The sequence below is a fragment of the Vipera ursinii genome (genome assembly GCF_947247035.1).
Source record: "Vipera ursinii genome assembly, chromosome: 1".
NCBI lineage: Eukaryota > Metazoa > Chordata > Lepidosauria > Squamata > Viperidae > Vipera > Vipera ursinii.
In genome coordinates this window covers 67822072-67842087 of record NC_139512.1, presented here as the reverse complement: position 1 = coordinate 67842087, position 20016 = coordinate 67822072, and the positions used below count along the sequence as shown (strand labels likewise).

Genomic DNA, 20016 nt, shown 5'->3' with positions numbered 1-20016 from the left:
ATGAAATCCTCAGACAGGAGGAAGAGTGTCCCTGGTCGGGCAGGGAGGTGTCTTGCTCGGCTGTGGCTTGGAGGGCACTTTTTTCAGTGACATTGTAACTTCGAACAGTCACCAAGGGAACTGTTGTAAGTCGAGGACTACCTGTACTTCATCACTTTTTCCTTTTTTCCTTTTATTTGGTCATCAAGTTTTTGACACCTTGCTAGGTGACCGGTGGTACTCGGATGTTGCCATATCCTAAAAGTGGTACAATGGGTGAAAAGGTTGAAAAGCTCTGAGCTACTTTATCCAATGCCTTAGTGAAATTTAAATGATTGTAGTCTGGTCTGTCAGCTTAGTTATATTGTCCATAAGATTTGTTTGACATGACCCATTGTTAATGAATCCATGCTGGCTTCTGGTCATTACCCTGTTTCTCTACATATGCCTGGTTAATTGTCTGTCCAGGTTGTTGCAAAAAGAGTCGTCGTGGCCCTGATATTGTAATGTTTCACAATGAAGCTATTTGTTCTTTTCAAGGCTCTTGATAGGTTGACACAATGAGTTGCATATGTTTAGTCCTCCCAGAGATTAATAAATGTGTCTTTGCTAGATTTAAGCCAATGCAATGCAGCAACATTTATAATGGATATCCTTGTCTACCTTAGGACCCAGGGGTTGTTGTTTAAAAGACCAAAAGCTCCTGATGTGCGCCTTGGATATGGTCTGTGCTCAGATGAAAATAATTTCCTGCAGAAACGAAAGAAAGTGGTTGCTGCAGCTCTGAAAAGTATTCTCTCTTTGGGGCAAGACCTGAACGAGCATGAAGTAAGTGGAGTTCAAAGCAATTATCAACGCAATTCCCTCCAAACGGCATGTGCAGGTAGTCCTCAACTTACAATTGTTCGTTTAATGACCGTTCAAAGTTACAACAGCCCTGAAAAATGTGACTTATGTCTGTTTTTCAAAGTTGTGAACTTTGCAGCATCCCTGTGGTCATGTAATCAAAATTCAGCTGCTTCAGTTCATATTTATGACCGTTGCAGTGGCTCCAAGATCACATGATCCCCTTTTGCGACCTTCTGACAAGCAAAATCAATGGGGAAGCCAGATTCACTTAACAACTATGGCAAGAAAGGTCCTAAAAACTTAACAAATGTCTCACTTAACAACAGAAATTTTGGGCTCAATTATAGTAATAGGTAGAGGACTACCTGAACTAAACTACTATGAATCTAAGGGCCTCCACTTACAGACCTTTGGTATGAAAAAAAAATGAACTTATGATTTGTGAGGTTTGATGATTAGAAAAAACACACACTAGATAGTAGAAAAAAGAGAGCTTTTTCTTTTGTAACCAAAGAGTAAGGTGTAATTTTAATTAGTAATTAGTATTTGCTGCAAAAACATTGAGAAACTATTTCTTCATATTTCTTTTTATCTTCCCTTTTTGCATTTTTTTCTCAGTCGGCTCACATTTATAACTGGTTGCAGAAGCCTGCAGTCATGTGATCACAATTTGTGATCTTTTTTTGCCAATTTCTGGTAAAAAAAACACAACCCATTAAGGAACCTGGATTCCCTTAATCACATGATTAGCTTAATGACCGCAGTAATTTGCTTATCAACTACTTTAAAAAGTGTTGTAAAATTGGTTCCAATTCAATTTATGATGGAATTACTTACGATGGAAATTCTGCTCGCAGTTGTGGTTGTAAGTTGAGGATTGGCAATGTAGTATTTGCATTTGGCTGTTGTGGCATTTTTGAACTCGAGAGTCTTTCTTTACTCTCCCCTGTTTAAAACCGTGTATACAGTTTTGTCTGTTATATTTATGTAAGGTGTTTTTTTTATATAGTAATCCATCTATTTTTTCCCCCATACATATCCCAATCAAATAGGGCATTTTATGAAGTAAAGGCCTATCAATGAAAACTTATGAAAAAATCAGTTAGGTTGAAAGTTTTTACCAGAATTCCTTGAGGACTTTTTTTTACCTTCACGATCGTAACATGTTCTTTTCTTTAATTGAACAGGTGCCTGTGGTTGCTATGACAACAACAGGAGCTGGTATGAGAGCATTAACAGCTCTTTATGGCACCCTTTGGGGTCTCCAAAGAATGAAGCTTTTGGACTGTATTTCATATATGACTGGATCATCTGGAACCACATGGTAACAGACTGTGTTTTTATTTGGGATTTCTTTCAATTGCTTAGACCCTAAATCAGGGACATCACACGGAAGCTGTGCCCACCCCATTGCCAGCAATGGCAAAACTGTCCAGATAAGTTGCGCGACGTCACATGACGTTGCAAGTCTGACAAGTCTGCCCTAAAGACTCTTAATGAAACTTAGAGTGATGAGAGTTTCCTTCAGCAGATAAAGGTAGAATATACTATATAGAATTCTATTCAACTATATAATTAAAGCAAACTGAGGTAGAAAAAGAAGTTATTTAGGAACAGATTATCAGATTGTGATGGCAAAACTCAAATGTGAAATTATGGACAATCTAGCAAAATATGTATCTTCTTACTCAAATTAGCTCACTGCCAGAGAATTGGAAGGTAGTTAATTTTTAAAAAGGGGGATCTGGAAAATTGTAGGCCAAGGTATGTGCATATAACATCTGTCTAAGGGAAATTAATATAAACAGTAATCAAAGAAAAGAATAATAACTAGGCATACAGTATAGAGGAACAAACCATGTTAAAGGAAAAGCATCATAAACGTTTTTTTTTTTAAAAAGTAAATCTGGATTAATTCCACTTCTGGGGGTATGGCCAGCATGTGGCTAGAAATGACTCCAATAACTGAATATTCTGGTTTGCAAAAAAGTCTTTGACAGTCAAAGGGTGTTAGGGAAACTGTAGTTGAGGAATAATAGTCTCTTCTTTTTGTGAACAGTTTTAATTAGTTAAAATTTGTATTTTTGTTTTTAATCACCCTGTAAACCGCCCTGAGCCCTTCGGGAAAGGGCGGTATATAAATGTAATAAAATAAATAAAAATAAAATAGAAAGCAAAGTGTGGGAATAAGTGAGCAAGTTTCTCAATAGAGAGAACTAAGAACTAAAATCCAACAAGGATCTGTGATGAAACCATTACTATGTAAAATTTTCTTAAAAATTGCTTTATGCAGTGAGCATTTGAATAGAATAGAATAGAATAGAATAGAATAGAATAGAATAGAATAGAATAGAATAGAATAGAATAGAATACTTTATTTGGCCAAGTGTGATTAGACAGACAAAAAAAAATTCTCTGGTGCAAAAGCTTTCATTGTACATGCATAACAACAGAGTAATAATCATAATAATAATACCAATCAGAGGGGGTAGTAAAGACGATAAGAATAATAATAGAAATACTAAAGTCATACAACATATATACAGACATTAGACATTACATATACATTTGTGATTGATACTAACCTATTCTGGAAGATAAAAAGCTGTTTTTCTATCTATTTGTTTAAATATTGTATTATGTTTTGAAATACTGTATGTTCCCTTCCAGAAGTTAATAGAAGTGCAGGGTTATTTTCCCAGATCACAAAGTTGGAAAATTTTCAGCAATAAAATTGTATAGGAAAAACATTGTATTATTTAATAATTTAGATATGTGAACATACCTTAACAATTAATAATGGTTGAATTTCCAGGTCCAATCCATCAAGAGTTATCTGCCTCTGGTCTTAGGCTAGAGAGGAATGAGCTTTAATAAATACAAAAGTTGAAATTTCTATTGTATTTTTTGTCTTTTCAGGACTATGACAAAATTGTATGAAGATAGCAATTGGTCAAATAAAGATCTTGGTGAAATAATTTTGCAAGCTCGGAAGCAAGCAGCCAAATCTAAGAGGAGTGCCTTTTCCTTGCAAAATTTGAAGTCTTACCATAAGGAGCTGGCTCAACGGACCATCGCAGGATATAAGTCTTCTTTTATAGACCTTTGGGGACTCATGATTGAAGCCATGCTGAATGAAGGGGTATGCAAAAGGGCCTTTTCTGCATCTCCCTATGTTGTTTCTTAGCTTCTGGGAGAGGAATGGTGTTCTCTAATGAACATGCTTTCTTATTTAGTTCAGCAGGGTTTATACTGTAGATCAGGGGTGTCAAACTGCCAACCCATGGGCTGGATATGTCATGACAAAACCGCGCCCACCCCAGCTGTGGCAATGAAGAAAAAGTCAAGATATGTCACGACACGTCATGTGACATTGTGAGTTTGACACCCCTGCTGTAGATAAATCAATATCTGCTCTTTTTAGCTTTGTCTTCTGCCACAAAAATATAATTCGGCTCATCCTAGGATCCTTTGTTGTAAACTGAATAAGGGAGAATGTAGGAAACCATAGTCAAATGAAAATGAAAAGCAATTATGGGGAAAGGGTATGGGGAGAGAAAAGGGATGAAAAAATGGACATTTCTGAGACATTTTGAAACAAAATATCTTTTATGAGTACCTATTAAAAGGGCAATGTATGAATTTTAAAATACCATACTACAAAATGAAATAGTCTAAAACATCCAGCAGGATTCTGATTTGGAAATTAAATTTAAAAAAACCAAACCTGGTGAACTTCTATATTGAAACACCTTTCTAAATCAAAACAATAACCCATAGTGCATTAATGAGATGAATTAGATTTCAATAGAAGAGAATATTTGTAGCTCAGGTTTTAACTGTGGAGTCCTTGGTACTCTTTGAGCTTGGCTGTTTGTTTGCAGACATTTCATTATCCAACTAGATAACTTCATCAGAGTGAGTATGGTGTTTGCTTCCTATCTTTATATAATAGCTTGCCTTGCCAGGGTTGTCCTGTTTAATTGCCTGAATTTGATTTGTTAATCTTTCTGTACAACGATTGTTGTGCCTAGCCACTGTTTCCTCAGTGTATAATGATTAACAGAACTCAAATTCTCCACCATCATCATTTTTGGTATTTATTTGTGCAGTAAATAATATAATGCCTAATGAACAACATCTGTTGAAACAAATACAACAAAATAATTTAAAATAAAATTACTTACTTTGCCTCACCCCAGCAGGGGGCAGCAACGTGGCAAATTTTACCTGCTCTCAAAAGCTAAATCAAGATTTGGACATTGACCAATCTGTAAGTCCCAGTTCTATAAGAGCATTGAAGAAATATTGGCAAAGATAATGGGGCAACCCACTTTTATTTTAGCATTTACCACACGTCAAGCTCACCTTGAGAGAGTATTTTTGAACAGCCCTAATTCGAATATACTTGCTCCTCAAGAGAGTATACAAGAGAATAACCTACCATATGTTTCACACATCTGTTCTCCAGTCTTCACCATCCAGCAAAAGTAGAGAAAGCAGGTGACCCTTCCTGTTAAGTTCCTAAGTCTGCCATATCTTCACTTGGGGCCATTCTTATAGGTTCCAAACTTTTCAAAGAACCAGCATTTTTAATTATTATATAATAAAAATCTGTTGATAAGCTTCATCCCACCAGCCTTCCTTGTGCTACTTGGCCTGTCATTTGGAACCGCCTGAAATGTTCAGATGCTTTTTCAAAGCCAGCCCATGTAGAATTAGTTACTAAGATATGCACTGAGGACAGCACTCACAAGATCCTCCTGCTTTCATCTGAATCAGAACGATAAAATTGTCCAGACTTTTAACTATAGACACTTGGATTCAGAACATGTTTACGACACTGCAGGGCATGGACAAAAGGGACAAGGCTTGAGAAATGATGTCTCAGTGCTTTTGTTAATCAAATCCCAATTTCATTTATCAAAGTCTCCATAAATCACAAGCCCCAGCATAGCTCGTTAAGTAATTTAATTTAATTTAATTATGGGACTTATATGCCACCCTATCTTCTGAAGGACTCAGAGCGGCTAACAACAATAAAACAACAATAAAACAATAAATACAAATATTAAAAGAGATTAAATGTACAAAGCCCCACTAAAAACCAATAAAAATTAAAACAAAATTAAAAACCCCGTCTTCAGTCCAGGTCGGCCAGTTGGAAAAGTTATGTCTTTAGGTCGCGATGAAAGGACCGGAGATCTGGGGCCATCCGAAGTTCTCGGGGGAGCTGATTCCAAAGCGCAGGCGCCCCAACAGAGAAGGCCCTCCTCCTGGGGGTCGCCAGCCGACATTGTCTGGCCGACGGCACCCTGAGGAGACCCTCTCTGTGTGAGTGCAGTAGTTGAGTAATTGAGTAGTTGCGATATGCTCTGTTTCTGCATGCATCGATACATTCTGTTCAAAGAATGCCTTTCCCTACCTCATCGCAGGCTTATTATGTATCTTGGCTGCATTCTTACCAGATTCAGCTGTGACACAGCCTTATTCTCTGATAGCACTTGTCAAGATGAATCTCTACATCTTCCCATAGTTTAGGGGTTTACCATGGTAAAGAGCACATAGTCCAGCTTGTTTTGAAAGAGATGGTAAACTTGAACTATCCCTACAACTAGTGGATGTAGGGAGTCAACATGTCAAGATTGCACCCAGAACTGTTCACCTTTTATTTATGTGCTTCAATCAGGTGGTTACTGTGTCTGTATTGCCTTTATTTTAAGCCTCTCCATCCCAGATATCCCAACTACAATTATTTGCTATGGTTACTCCTGTTGATTGTGATTATGTTCAGCTACATGAAGCCCTAATCTGAATAAGAAGTTCAGGAAAAGGGGATTAATTTTCTTTGTCTGTGTTACACGTCAACCCTATACAGACACGCAGCTATTATTTGTCATATCATTCCCCCCTCCCCAATATTCCATTTTTTTATCCTTCTGTCTCAATATTTTATCCTGTGTTGTGAAAAATAACGTGGTTAGTGTTTAAACTGTAATTTTATTCTTAAATTGATGCTCTATGTGGATATGAGGCCTAGGTGAACAAATCACCTGTGATTTCTATTTCACTTAAATTAACCAGCTCTATAATGCATGTACATTATTTTTTCCCCACAAAATACAGAATAATCACCATAAACTCTCAGAGCAACGACGGGCAGTGAACAAAGGCCAGAACCCTCTGCCAGTCTATCTGGCACTCAATGTAAAAGACAACATCACCACAAAAGATTTTAGAGGTGCATACTTTACTGATGGATTTCATATATAAATGTTTTTATTTACAATAGTTGCAATGTATACAGTCAAAACTAGTAATCCACTGTAATGGATTTCAGGAAATGTAAAGTAAGGTTAGACTTGGTCAGTCTTCAGATGGGGCTGCATGGGGAAATCCAAGGACTATAGGCTGGATTGGGAAGTTGAAAAAAATCTATCCAGGCAATGGCATTTCACTTCAGTACTGTGCCAAAACATCACATGGACCACCCAGGAGTCGAAGACTTTTCATCCTTATGCATAAAGCACCTCAATTTCAATGTTATAAATAAGCCATTGACATTTAAATAATCACAGAGTGAGACACAATTTCAGCTCAAGCACAAGGTCACTAGTTTATTTGGGGTCTTGTTTGCTTCTTTATGTTACACTTCCTCTACATAGTACCAGTGTGCTTAGAAAACATTTGGATTCTGCTAATGCTTCCTTGGTATGAATTGCCTATTACAAACAATTTCTCAAAACCCAGAAAACAAAGATTTTTCTTAGAGATCTAAAGAAGTTTGATTCTTAAGTTTTTATTCTCTCTTTGGTAACTTCTGAAAATGTCAGTCTGGAAATACTACATGTATCAAAGCTCAGAGACTACATTTGTATATGCTTATCTTGTATATTTGTTTAACTTTATATACAGCTCTGATACACATGCCAGAGGTGATAAAAAAACATATCTGAGCACAAACTGCAGTATTATCTTTTCTGAATAGTTTGTAAATGTTTTTAATTCTTTGTAGTGTAGATAATGCTTAATAAATATAATGGACCTCTGAAATGTTTTTATGTTTGCTGAAAGCTGCCTTCCTTCATTTACTACAGGTGTAAAAACTAACAATGTATTTGGAAAATAGTAAAATGTTGGATCGTTTTTGACTTTCATGTGTTGTTAAGATCAGACTAGTCAACGTTGAAAAGACATAATTTATTTAAGTAGTTCCACCTAAGAAAGCATCCCTTCGCTCCATAGTGAAGGTATGATACTAATGTGTTGCTGTTGATCTTCATTATAGAGTGGTTAGAATTCACACCATATGAAGTAGGATTTCCGAAATATGGAGCTTTTGTTGCTGCTGAAAATTTTGGAAGCGAGTTTTACATGGGGCACATAATGAAGAAACTTCCAGAATCAAGGATATGTTTTATGCAAGGTGACTTTTTTCTAAGGGGCATTTTCCCTTGTTGAAGATACCAATGGCATCTATGGGGTTTTCGGGAGAACTGGACTCACTTTGCAGTCAGATTCTCAGCTGAATACATCTAGTATTATCTCACTCCTAATGGGTGAGCATTATTTAAAGAATCTAGAACTCTATCATCATAAAGTAGTATGTAAAAGGGCAGGAAAAAGATGATGCTCTCTGTCTCTCTCTCTCTTCCCCTTTAGAATGTGATAGTATTCTTAATGAAATGAAATTAAAATAATAAGGCAGCACCTCATTATTTGTCATTAACTGTTCTAATAGAAGCAACTGGAAAATACAAGATATAAATGCTTCAAAGATAGCTATGTTTAGAATATCGCTTCAGTTCTGACTGCATTTAACAGTAATACTTCCAATGGTTTTCTGGACAATTCATGTAACGATATTGCTAGAGGCATTTATTCTCTTACTACTCTGTAAGTATGACTAGTTGATTAACAGTGAAGAATTCCACTGAATCAGGGAGATTTTTTTAAAGTTCCAGAACAGAGATGTTCTCGGCCAGAGCTTGTGGTCAAGAAGGGCTAGGTTGATCCTTCTGTGCATGGCTTGTGGGCTACTTCACCAATTTCTGTGGTTCTTTCTTTTTTCCTACTTTCCCTTAACTGGCACCACATGCTGCCATCACTTTTGAATATAAGTGCAATCTATCAGCAGGAGAGAGGAGGGCAGGTTGGATATCAGGATGGCAGCTGAGGTAGGGAAAGGAAGACACTGGTGTCAGAATCCATTTATATCACATTCATAAATGTATGTTTAAAACATTATCCCCCCCCCATGGATTCTGCCATCTTCTGAGGAAGGAGGAGCGCATGTGGATTCAGCCTGCCTTAGGTTATTTCAAAGACCAAGGGAACCTTTTGAACTGGGGGAACAAAAGGGAGGGTTAGAGAAGAAGGCATCTGGCCTGTGTCTTCATTTAATTCTGTAGAGGAAGAAGGCAATAACCATAAAGATTCGAAGTTCCTTTTTTCCCACGAAAGGGATGACATGAAGTAAAATGATGGGGGCTGACCAAATGGGGTTAAGAGAAGGGGAGGTTGAACCGGGAACCCTTTATAAAGTTTCAATTTGTAAAATAATTGTTCTGTTCCAGCCTACTACCAGCCCTGCAGAAAAGGCAGGGACAACCCCTTTACAAAAAGGCAAGAGGCTGGAACTAAGCCTGCCAAATTTATTGTAACAAAATAGAGCAAACAGAGCAAAACAAAAACACGAACCATGAAACAGGAGCTATTCAAACGGTTGCCTTCAGCAAACCAGCCCTCCCACACATTCCCCTTTTAAACAGTTCAAGGCGTGGCTTCTCTCTGCCTCCTTCTGAGTTGCCCCATTGCCTTCTTCTGTTTACTCCTGATTGACTGCCTCCTGCGTCGGGCGTCCTTGAACAGGGCCAGCTGTGGGTCATCTTCATCCATGCTGTCAGGCTCACACAGCTGGGTCTGCGTAGTAACCAGATGAGAGGGGCCTGGCTGAGGGCTCTGCGAAGCCTCAGGGCTGTCCTCTGCAGGCTCTCCAACACCCTCCTCCTCCTCCTCTGAATCATCTGACCCAACTGCTGAACCCACAGGCTGACCCTGAATCACAACAATAATACTAAGTCCTGTCTTGTATTTCACAACCAAGTATGTCCTAGTAAAAATTCCTTTTGGACTAGAACTAACTTCAAGAGTTTTTGTTTTCCTAAGACGTGGATTGGAGTGGGTCCTGGGTCCTGACACACTGGAAAAGTTGGAGAAGAGGTGGGAGAGCTACTATCACACATCAGCAATTTAACTTAGCCTATCCAGCTGGGCTACTCACTCCTTCCCATGATCTTTCTAGCACTTTCCTTTCCCAACCTCTTCTTAGTTGCCACCACAATCACTGGCCATACCTTTTCCCCACTTTCTCCATCCCAAAACACCTTCTGATCAAATCATGCATGTTCTGGATCCATGCCCAGCCCCTAATACAAAATATGTATATTTCTGTGTAGACATGGAGTTTCCCAGACTGTCTGTTCTATGTACAGAACAGTTCATGCACAGAACACTGTTTCTGTCTCCATCTCAACAATAAAATAAAGTTTCAAGGGGAAAATGCTTTAACTTCACTGATCTCTTCCTTTCAAAGGATTATGGAGTAGTGTACTTTCCAAGAATCTATTAGATGCCTGGCATGCGGCAGACAATTCAGAAGATTTCTGGAACAGATGGACCCAAGATTCTGTCACAGAGATTGGTAAGCTATGAAAAGTTGTTCCAAAGTTGGAATTTTTACATTTACCATATTTTTCTGCCTTGCCTGTACAAACTGAAAGTTCAGATAACCTCAGACCACAAAAGAGGAAAGATATAATTTTAAATATAATGTATTATTTTATAGTTACATTGTGTACCATTACACTATGTAGTATTATGTACCATTACATAATCTACACCTAATAATGTACTTAGGACTACCATTAAATTCCCAGCAAAATTACATTTATTTTATGCAAACTAAAATAATATTTTGGAAAAAAGAGACGACTGTTATGTAACTTTTCATTGGTTGAACAGGTCTTATATCCCTTTGGACAATTTTTTAAATTTGCTTCCCTCTTTTTGCATTACCAGATTTCATTTTGTTACCTCTAATTTTCTATCCAAATTACTTTATGTGTGTAATTTAGCTCTCCCCCTTTTTAAATCTGCAACTTACTAGAAAATATCTTGAAATAACACAGTAATTTGATTTTTAAAGCAAATTATTTTAATAGATATTTCTCTGAAAGAAAAAATTGTCATATGCTACCAGTTAATAGGGCAAAGGTTAATTTTGGCTAATGGTTTGTTGTTCCTTCAAAGGGCAAAGTAATCTTTTATATCTTTTCAAACACATAATATAGTAATACCATTTTCTATACCTTGTTCCTTCGGTATGACACTGCTTCACGCTTTCTCTTGCTAGTTTAGTTAAATCGAGAGCAGAGCAGCTAGCTCCAGTTAAACCTTAAGTGTTAGCCACCATTATCTTTGCAATATAAAAATACCATTTGCTTAGTATTATGCCTTACAAATTCAACTTCATAGCTTCAGTTTGGTTCACGAATCTACTCAGTTCTTTTATGAAGCCTTCTCATGCCTTTATAGTCCTGAAGAGTATCTGCTTTGGTAAATATTCATGCATGGTGAAAAATTTCAATAGCAGATATAAATGTAAAATTGTTCTGCTCCCAAAGGTTCCAGCAAGCACTGCCAATGATAAGGGACTTCAGAAAATGTAATGCAAAACATCTGGAGAAAATCTGGGTTTTAATCCATTGTGGTAATAAACACCAAAGTAAAATTCAGGAACTAATTACGCAACCTAGGCTTTTGTGTGTTAGCCTACTGAAATCTAAACTCCCACTTGATATAGAGTTTAAGATGCACATACATGTGTGAGAAAAAGAAAAACTATTCACGCCACCAGTCAATTGTTCACCTTTGGGTATCATCTGAAGTGCATCGTACACTAGTACAAGACTCTTATTCATTATTTAGAAGAAGTTTATTTCTGTTGTTTGTATTTAGATGAAGTGCCTGATATACTGGAGAAACCCCACGAGATGCCAACTCGCATGTTCACTCCTGCCGGAGGTTTTTCCAATACTCTACGGGATATTTTAACAGATCGTCCAGCAGTGTCCAAGTATAACAATTTTATAAAAGGGCTCCAAATGCATAATGAATATGTACAGCATCAGCAATTTACTAAATGGAAAGGTATCACGGCAGCGTCTGGTTGTTTTTATGTATTATTAGAAATCCACAGTTGTCTAGTTGATTGCATTTTTCTCATTGCAAAGAAAATGTTTGGTCTAGTGGTTAAAGCACCAGGCTTTAGAAAGCAGGAGACCATGAGTGCTTGTCCTACTTTAGCCATGAAAACCAGCTGGGTGACTTTGGGCCAGTCACTGTCTCTCAGCCCATTTTCCTCACAGGGTTGTTGTTGTCAAGACAATAGGAGGAGGTGGTGGTGTGGGGTATGTTCTCTGCCTTGAGTTACTTGTAAAAATAATAAAGGTGGGATACGAGTAAATAAATAACAATTTAATCAATAACAAATGTCACTGGATAACTGAATCTGGTTCTCTACCTGGTTTAGGAGATAAATTGGTCCTTAGAATGGAATGCATGGGGAATCATGGAAGTAGAACTTGCTCCCCGCAGTAGGAAAAAAGACTCTTTCCAACTACTCATCTACAGCATAAGTGCTGTTCTCTTCATTAGGTCAGAGGTTTAAAAGAAATTGGCCCTGGATCCTGATGAAAATGAATTGTTTAGATCCATGGTGGGATGGGTATTGGCAAGAAGGAAATCTAGGAGCATTTGTCTTCGCCTGATGATGGCCTCTGTGGATATTGATTTTACTTTTGAAATCTTTGTTGCAGATACAATGCTTGATGAATCCCCCAATCAACTGAAAGATTCTACAGAACATTTGGAACTTGTAGATACAGCCTTCTTCTTTGACACCAGTTGCCCTCCGCTCCTCAGGCCAGAGAGGAAAGTGGATGTCATTCTGCATTTCAATTATACTGGAGGATCCCAAATCAAGGTTAGAAGGCATAATGCTGATTTTATTTGGAATAAAAAAAATCATTCTTTGTATTGTATAAAAATAATAGCAGTTGGCTAATCTATAATGAGGGACGCAGTGGCTCAGTGGGTTAGGACGCTGAGCTTGTCGATCAGATGGTCGGCAGTTTGGCGGGTGGAATCCCGAGTGCTGCGTAACAGAGTGAGCACCTGTTACTCGTCCCAGCTTCTGCCAACCTAGCAGTTCGAAAGCACGTAAAAATGCAAGTAGAAAAATAGGGACCACTACGGTGGGAAGGTAACAGCGTTCCGTGCGCCTTTGGCGTCTAGTCATGTCGGCCACATGACCACGGAGACGTCCTCGGACAAGCGCTGGCTCTTCGGCTTTGAAACGGAGATGAGCACCAGCCCCTGGAGTCGGCAACGACTAGCATGCATGTGCGGGGGAACCTTTACCTTTACCTAATCTATAATGTTTTTAAACATTGCTGCATTCATCTTTCCTCAAGGCTAAATATATCCCATTCTCACAATCACTTGTAAATTTTAGTTTTCAGTCTTCCAAAATCTTCCATGTCACCCTTCTTTGTTTCTATTTCAGTTTCCATTGCAGTTTCAGAAACTGCAATGCTGAAAATCACAGAAAGAGGTTGCAATCTATTTCATAAATTCTTTTCTCAAGCAAGCTATTCCCCATGCTAGACTTTTATGTCTGTGTTTTCCTTTCCCCAAATACATTGCTATTAACTTTGATCCTGTTATTGTCAGCCTACTTCCACCTAGACTATTTAAAGTTATTTTTCTGTTTTTCTAAAGTATGGAAAACATTCCTAATATTGTTGAATTTCAGAATTTCAGCATCTGGCCAACTTTCAGATCCGATAATAAACAATTATTAATAAGCAATATTAGCCAGCATAAAGAAAGGAAGTGGGGATTTCCAGGACTGTTTTCATTCTAAGAATTACCATTTTACTTTGTGCTTATTACATTATGGTTTCAAATCAATGTCTGTATTAAAAAAAAATCCTGTTTGGATTTCTTTTTGCACTTGCTAACCTTGGCTGTTATTGTGCTTTTTAAGCCTCTGGAACAGGCCTCCACATATTTCTCAGCACAAGGAATCCCATTCCCAAAGATTTTACTAAATGAAGAAGAAAAAAAAGATATAAAAGAATGCTATGTCTTTGAAGAGGCAAACAATCCTGAAGCACCCATTGTGCTTTATTTCCCACTAGTGAATGACACCTTCCAAAGATATATTGCACCAGGTGAGTTAATAGTACAGTACAATAGAAAGTACATTTCTACTAGATGTTTGATCTTAAACATGTTTAGATGCTGCCTAATCCAGGACAAACTCATTGACCAAAGAACTGAAAGAGCTCATCTCTTTCAAAAGTTATCACAGTTGAATTTTTTAGTCAGAAAAAAGTAAAATAAGAAAGAAATTATAGAAAACAATTTATTGTGTGGAGAAAGCAAATAACTCATTTTCACGTTTGGTAACACTAGAACCTGGCTCATTTAAGTAAGCTGGATGGTGGAAGATTCAGAACATATGGAAGGACAGCACATCATTAACCTGTACAATTTTCAGCTTCAGTATATAAACCTGGGTTCATACGTTACACAATACCATAGTATGATTTCACTTGATATATTGTATGAAACTAGTTATTGTGGACTATAAATCCTAGCTTGCAATGCAAACAGTATTAAACAAGACTCAGAGTGATGTGTGAAACTTACTCTAGTGATGACTACCAAATTGAATAGTTTTAAAAAGTGATTAGATCAATATATGAAGAAATTGCCATTAATACTTCTTCCTTTCTTAGAAAACAGGAATGTACGAGCATTATATTATGTTATCTCCTCTAGTGGGTTTCTGATTGGTGTTAGTTTGATCAATTAAAGAGCACAATACAAGTAACTTTCAGTCCCATGTCAAATTTTTATACATAATTAGTATATCTTCTTCTTCTTTTTCTTCTGCAGGTATAGAACGTAATGCGGCTCAATTGCCACAAGGCAATGTTGATATCTCAGGTGCTTTTTCACCATATGCTACAAGACAGTTCTCACTGAAGGAGGAGGATTTTAACAAGCTGTTAAATCTAACCAACTATAACGTTCAGAATAATGCAAACACAATCTTGCGGGTTTTGCACAAAGTGGTAGAACAGAAGAAACAAGCTCAATTATCTCAGTCATCTTCATGAAATTGCCTTCTTTGTCTTGTAAAAGGAAACGTATACATAAGAACACCAAGCTCTGCTAAAAAAAGGACAGCTAATGTAAAATAATTGAAGTTGTTTGAATTGCACTTTAGTCTTAGTTGCATATTTGGATTGTGATATCCACTTCAGTGTCTTCCGTTTATTCAGATTTCTGGTATTAAAAAAATTCCTTAATTACAAGGATAATTATAATGCACATGGTTCTTTACTCCATACAATCTTATTTAAATAAAAATTCTAGATTGCAATCTGTTTTATTTTTTCTAAGCTACAATGACTCAAATAAGTTTATTGAATTAATTATTTTAAAAGTTATTAAATCCTACCTGGTGGATAAAATCAGCTGGATGGTCTCGAGTCATTCTCAGACCTAAGACAAATCACTTCCAAAAAATATTGCCAAGAAAACTGCAAAGACTAGTCTAAACAATTGCCAGAAGTCAAAAACTGATGTAAAGGGATCCGCACGCTTGTACACACACTCACAGAGTTTACTTAAAAAAAAGATTGCATCACGTTGTGATTGCTATGTTCTACATGGGCTGTTCTTGGAATTCATTCAGAAAACTGCTTCTAAGCAAATCTCTGCACTTTGATTGGCAACTGCCCAGAGACAGGTATAACTCTCTCATTACAATTAATTTTAAGAAGGCCGTTCCAGTAGCCTAATTGTTATATTTGCCTGACATACCAGACATCACCAACTGGATATTTTGCAGATTTTTGACAAGCAACTTGTTTTTATTACTCTGAACTCCTTACTATTCTGTTGAGCTGTAATAATAATAATCTTAGGTCCTTGGGAAGCACTCGATATGTAGCTAAAATGCCAAATCCAGTCTGAACATCTGGCTGACTATGCAACAAATGAAAAAGAATAGAAAAGAGACAGGGCAAGGCCAGGTATTACATGGCCGGTAGTTAAAAAAAAAGCAGAAAAAGCAGATAATAGCAACACATGGCAATGACTAAAAGCAGAAAAATTGAAGAAAGAGACGGAGCAGCTAATTCTGGCTGCACAAGACCAATCCTTAAGAACAAATGCATATAAAGTCAGAATTGAGAAAAATAGCAACAGACAGCAAATGCATGGTAAAGTAACTACAATGATGCATTGGAATATCTGCAAGAAATACCATTGGCCTGCAAGCAAAAACTGGTGGGATTTTCCCCAACCTTCCTAATAGTTGAAATGAATTGGAAGATGGATTGCTCAAGGAAAAAAGTAGCTTCACAAATTCTGTGTACATTGCAGCCCAGGAGCCAATGAGTTTACAATAATAACTACAGATGGTGCTCCAACCTTATTCTAGATTTTCTCCTTGAAATGGTGAGAACTTTGATAGCTTCAGATTTAGTTTAGTTTATAGTTTATTGATTAATCAAATGGTCATATCAAATAAAATAGGATAAAGTAACAAAGTGCATTGCAATATATAAAAATATTCAGTGAAATAATAGATAAGATCATCTTCCCGTCAGATGACTCCCATCTGATCTTGATAGAAAATCCATCAGTTGGATGGCTTACACTATATATTTGGCAGTCTGTCTTATTGCCTATGTAACTTGGAGGAGGTAAAATAGCCTGCTAATGATCACAATGGATTCTCCTGTCAGTTAATGATTTTAATGCTGTAATCTACCTGAAACATATAGTTAGCAGTCAAAGAGGAGGTGAGTGTTCTCTATTTCTGGTAAGCCAAATATACATTTCATCTCTGGGTAAGGTATTTGATGAAATCACTTGTGTTTTACTATTAAATCCAGGAACTTAAATTTTGCTTTGGTGACGGCTGTTCTTTGGTCTTGTGTCACATCCATAGTTAGATATTTTTTTAGGTGAAATTAAAAGTCATTTTGTTCTGGGCCAGCCAGTATATCTGGAGGCTAGGTCATAAAGCTTATTTATTTTGCAAGAGGAACGTTGCAGGATGAAGTAAATCCTAAACATTAACTTTCTTGTCTACAAGGTATTTTTCTGTTTAGCATCATCAAATCTCATATACTTACAAAATGCTCTGATCAGGCCTTATATAAGTTACTTTTTACGTAAAATCACACAAGGTTATATAATCACTTCAGAAATACCTGTTTAAGTTAGCCAATGGATACCTTACAAGATATGTTTTCAAGTCAGAAAGATTGTCTGTTCCAGTAAAGTTATCTTTTCATATATAGTCGTGGCCAAAATTGTGGAAACGTTTTGGGAAAAGTGTACAGTAGAAATGCCACCTTTGGTTAAGTTTCCATCAATTTTTCTTCTAATTTCTTTATAACTGTAGCCTTGTTCACTTAATAATACTAGTTTACATCGCTTTCTGGGCAACCAGTCAACTCTTTGCACCATTACTTTAATTTTATTACGTTTTACAAGCTCACTAAATGAAAGAACACAAAAAACCCCAACCAACTTGATAGCGGTCACATAACACACTGACAAATGTCCTCCTCTCAGCTTCAGTACATGACATCAATAACTGAATCCTACTGTGATCTGATTGGCTCATTGCAAAACAAGATGACACCTGATTGGCTCTCTAAGCATTCATGCTCATTGGCTACAATCAGATGAAGGAAAGCTACCTGATATCAACCTAAGCAAGTTGTGCTTCCTTTTTCTGGTTATTTGGCTATACCTTTTCATAGAATACAGTACAGATAATTGAACAAACTATGTTGCATTACATTCTTGATTAAATTATCTTTGCATTGATATATAATTTTTTGGTACTACTCCAAAAAAGTGATGTTATTAGCCATCAAACCTCAAAAATACACTTTCCCCAAAAGGTTTCCACAATTTTGGCCACTACTACTGTAATTAAGAATAAAACAATAGTACTCCAAAAGACAAAAGCTTTGGCTTAACTGAGTTGTAAAGCTAAAAAAAACCTGTAAGACTGAAAAATAACGAATCACTGACCATAAGTTTTCATTTTAAATGGGTTAAGGAATTAGTCGGGGGGGGGGAAACTGGACAATATGTAACTCCTCATTATAGGAATTATTCAGTTCTAAGTTGTGACACTTGTTTCATGAAATAAGAAAAAAAAATCAAGGGGTGTTTTGCAAATGTGTGGATTGAAGCTAAAGATCATTTTTTGAACTTTATTTTCGAACTTTTTTTTGGTTTACCTCAGTTCGGTTCAAGAGGATATTGACTTCAGTTCCATCTGAATATACTTTGAAGTCCAGCCTCATATTTGCATTATTAAGAAGTTTCACATTTCCCTCCCTTGTATCCTACTCATTCCATACAAGTATTAAGTAAACAACTGGTTTATTACTGTATTGTTGACAATGAAAGCCCACTTCATTTTTTTTTTGCCTCATGTATATAACAGGGGCCAGGGCCACTTTCCCATTTTACATAATCTTGTCAAGCCTAGGAACTATTCTTGCCCTTTACAGGTAGTCCTCAAGGTACGAATCTAATGGAGCCTGCCCATTAGGATCGTAAGTACAAAAAATTGTCAAATGAATCAGACTCAATTTTACAAATTTTTAAAATCAAATTCATTAATTGAATCAAATGGGTCATTAAATGAACGAAGATCTGACTTACTATTTCCTACGATTTGTTAATTCAGAGCTTTTCAACCAGTGGTACAGGTACCACCTGTTGTACATTGGCACCTGGCAGGTGGTACACGACCATCCTAGAAAAGTGGTAGTGGGAGATGGGGATGAGCTGAAATGGTGGTAGCACCACACAGGCCTGAGCGAGAGATGGCTGGAGCTGCAGAGCTGTCAGGGCTCAGCGGAAGCGCCAGGATCAGCGCTTCTTCAGGGCTGTCAGGGCTCAGTGGAAGCACCAGGATCAGCACCAGGCTCCATCTGGAGCTTGACACTTATCTTGGTGCTTCTGCTAAGCCCAGAAGAAGTGCCGATCAGCTGGAATGTTGCAGCATCTCCAGGGTCTTGTGATTTACATTCAGATGTTTGGCCACCAATTCATATTTATGTCCCAGGGTCATGTGAAGTGACCAAACCCTGCTGCAACCACCCAGCAGGGGGAAAAAATAAAAACCAAACACCCCCCACCCCACTCCCACTTCCAATCCTCAACAGAAATGCTCACAACAATAAAAACCTTGCACAGGAGGAAGAGTGCTGCCAGGCAGGCAGGTGTCTTACTCGGCTGTGGCTTGGGGGCATTTTTTCAGTGCCATTGTAACTTTGAACACTGCCATATCCTAAAAGTGGTACAATGGGTGAAAAGGTTGAAAAGCCCTGTGTTAATTGATTGCTGCCATCGTTAACTGAATTGAGAGGCTTTCCTTGCCCACTCATCAGCTGTTTCTGGTGTAGCCTGGGCTCAGAAACTAAATTGACTCCAAGCAGGCTTGCTGCAATTGTAGTTGCTTTTTTTTTAATAACAACAACACTTGTTGCTAGTTAGCTCAAGCATCTTCAGCTGCCTAGAGGGGAGTGGTGGGGTTGGGTGGTAGTTTACAGAACTCTCCAATTGCAACTGCTTTAATTAGCAACTACTAATTAGCTTAAAAGTCTCCAGCTAGGCACACAGAGGGAGATGGAGGAGGGATTTGCAGAACTCTCAGCTTGCAACAGTAACAGAGACGGAATGGACCTTGAGGTCATCTAGTCTAACCCACAAGAGAGTATTTCTGATAAATGCCTATCCAGTTTCTTAAAAGCTTCCTGAAAGCCTTAGCACGAAGCTACGTTTGGTGGCCGTCAATCGATAAGGACATCGAAGCACATGTAGCTGGCTGTTACCTATGCCAGCAGTCCAGACCAGTGCTACCCCAAGCCCCAATCCATAAATGGGAAACAACCCGAAATCCCTGGTCCCGTATCCACATTCACTTTGCTGGCCCCTTCCAGGGACAAGTTTTCCTCATTATTGTGGATAGTTTCTCAAAGTGGTTGGAGGTTCTCCCGGTTTCTAGCA

The 20016-nt window shown here is 37.6% G+C and overlaps 1 protein-coding gene across 1 annotated transcript in view; it reads left to right on the top strand.

Moving 5' to 3' along the window:
* Window positions 1-15080, top strand: part of LOC310642285 (cytosolic phospholipase A2 epsilon-like) — a gene marked incomplete at both ends in the record, with an annotated part of 51238 nt that extends 36158 nt beyond the window's left edge. Inside the window, 10 exons of the mRNA XM_083365902.1 lie at window positions 648-807; window positions 2016-2152; window positions 3748-3970; window positions 6955-7069; window positions 8117-8254; window positions 10424-10531; window positions 11848-12039; window positions 12708-12874; window positions 13940-14126; window positions 14857-15080. Of these exons, the coding sequence (XP_083222028.1) occupies window positions 648-807; window positions 2016-2152; window positions 3748-3970; window positions 6955-7069; window positions 8117-8254; window positions 10424-10531; window positions 11848-12039; window positions 12708-12874; window positions 13940-14126; window positions 14857-15080 (1651 nt within the window). The remainder of the gene's footprint in view (window positions 1-647; window positions 808-2015; window positions 2153-3747; window positions 3971-6954; window positions 7070-8116; window positions 8255-10423; window positions 10532-11847; window positions 12040-12707; window positions 12875-13939; window positions 14127-14856) is intronic.
* Window positions 15081-20016: the final 4936 nt, after the last annotated feature.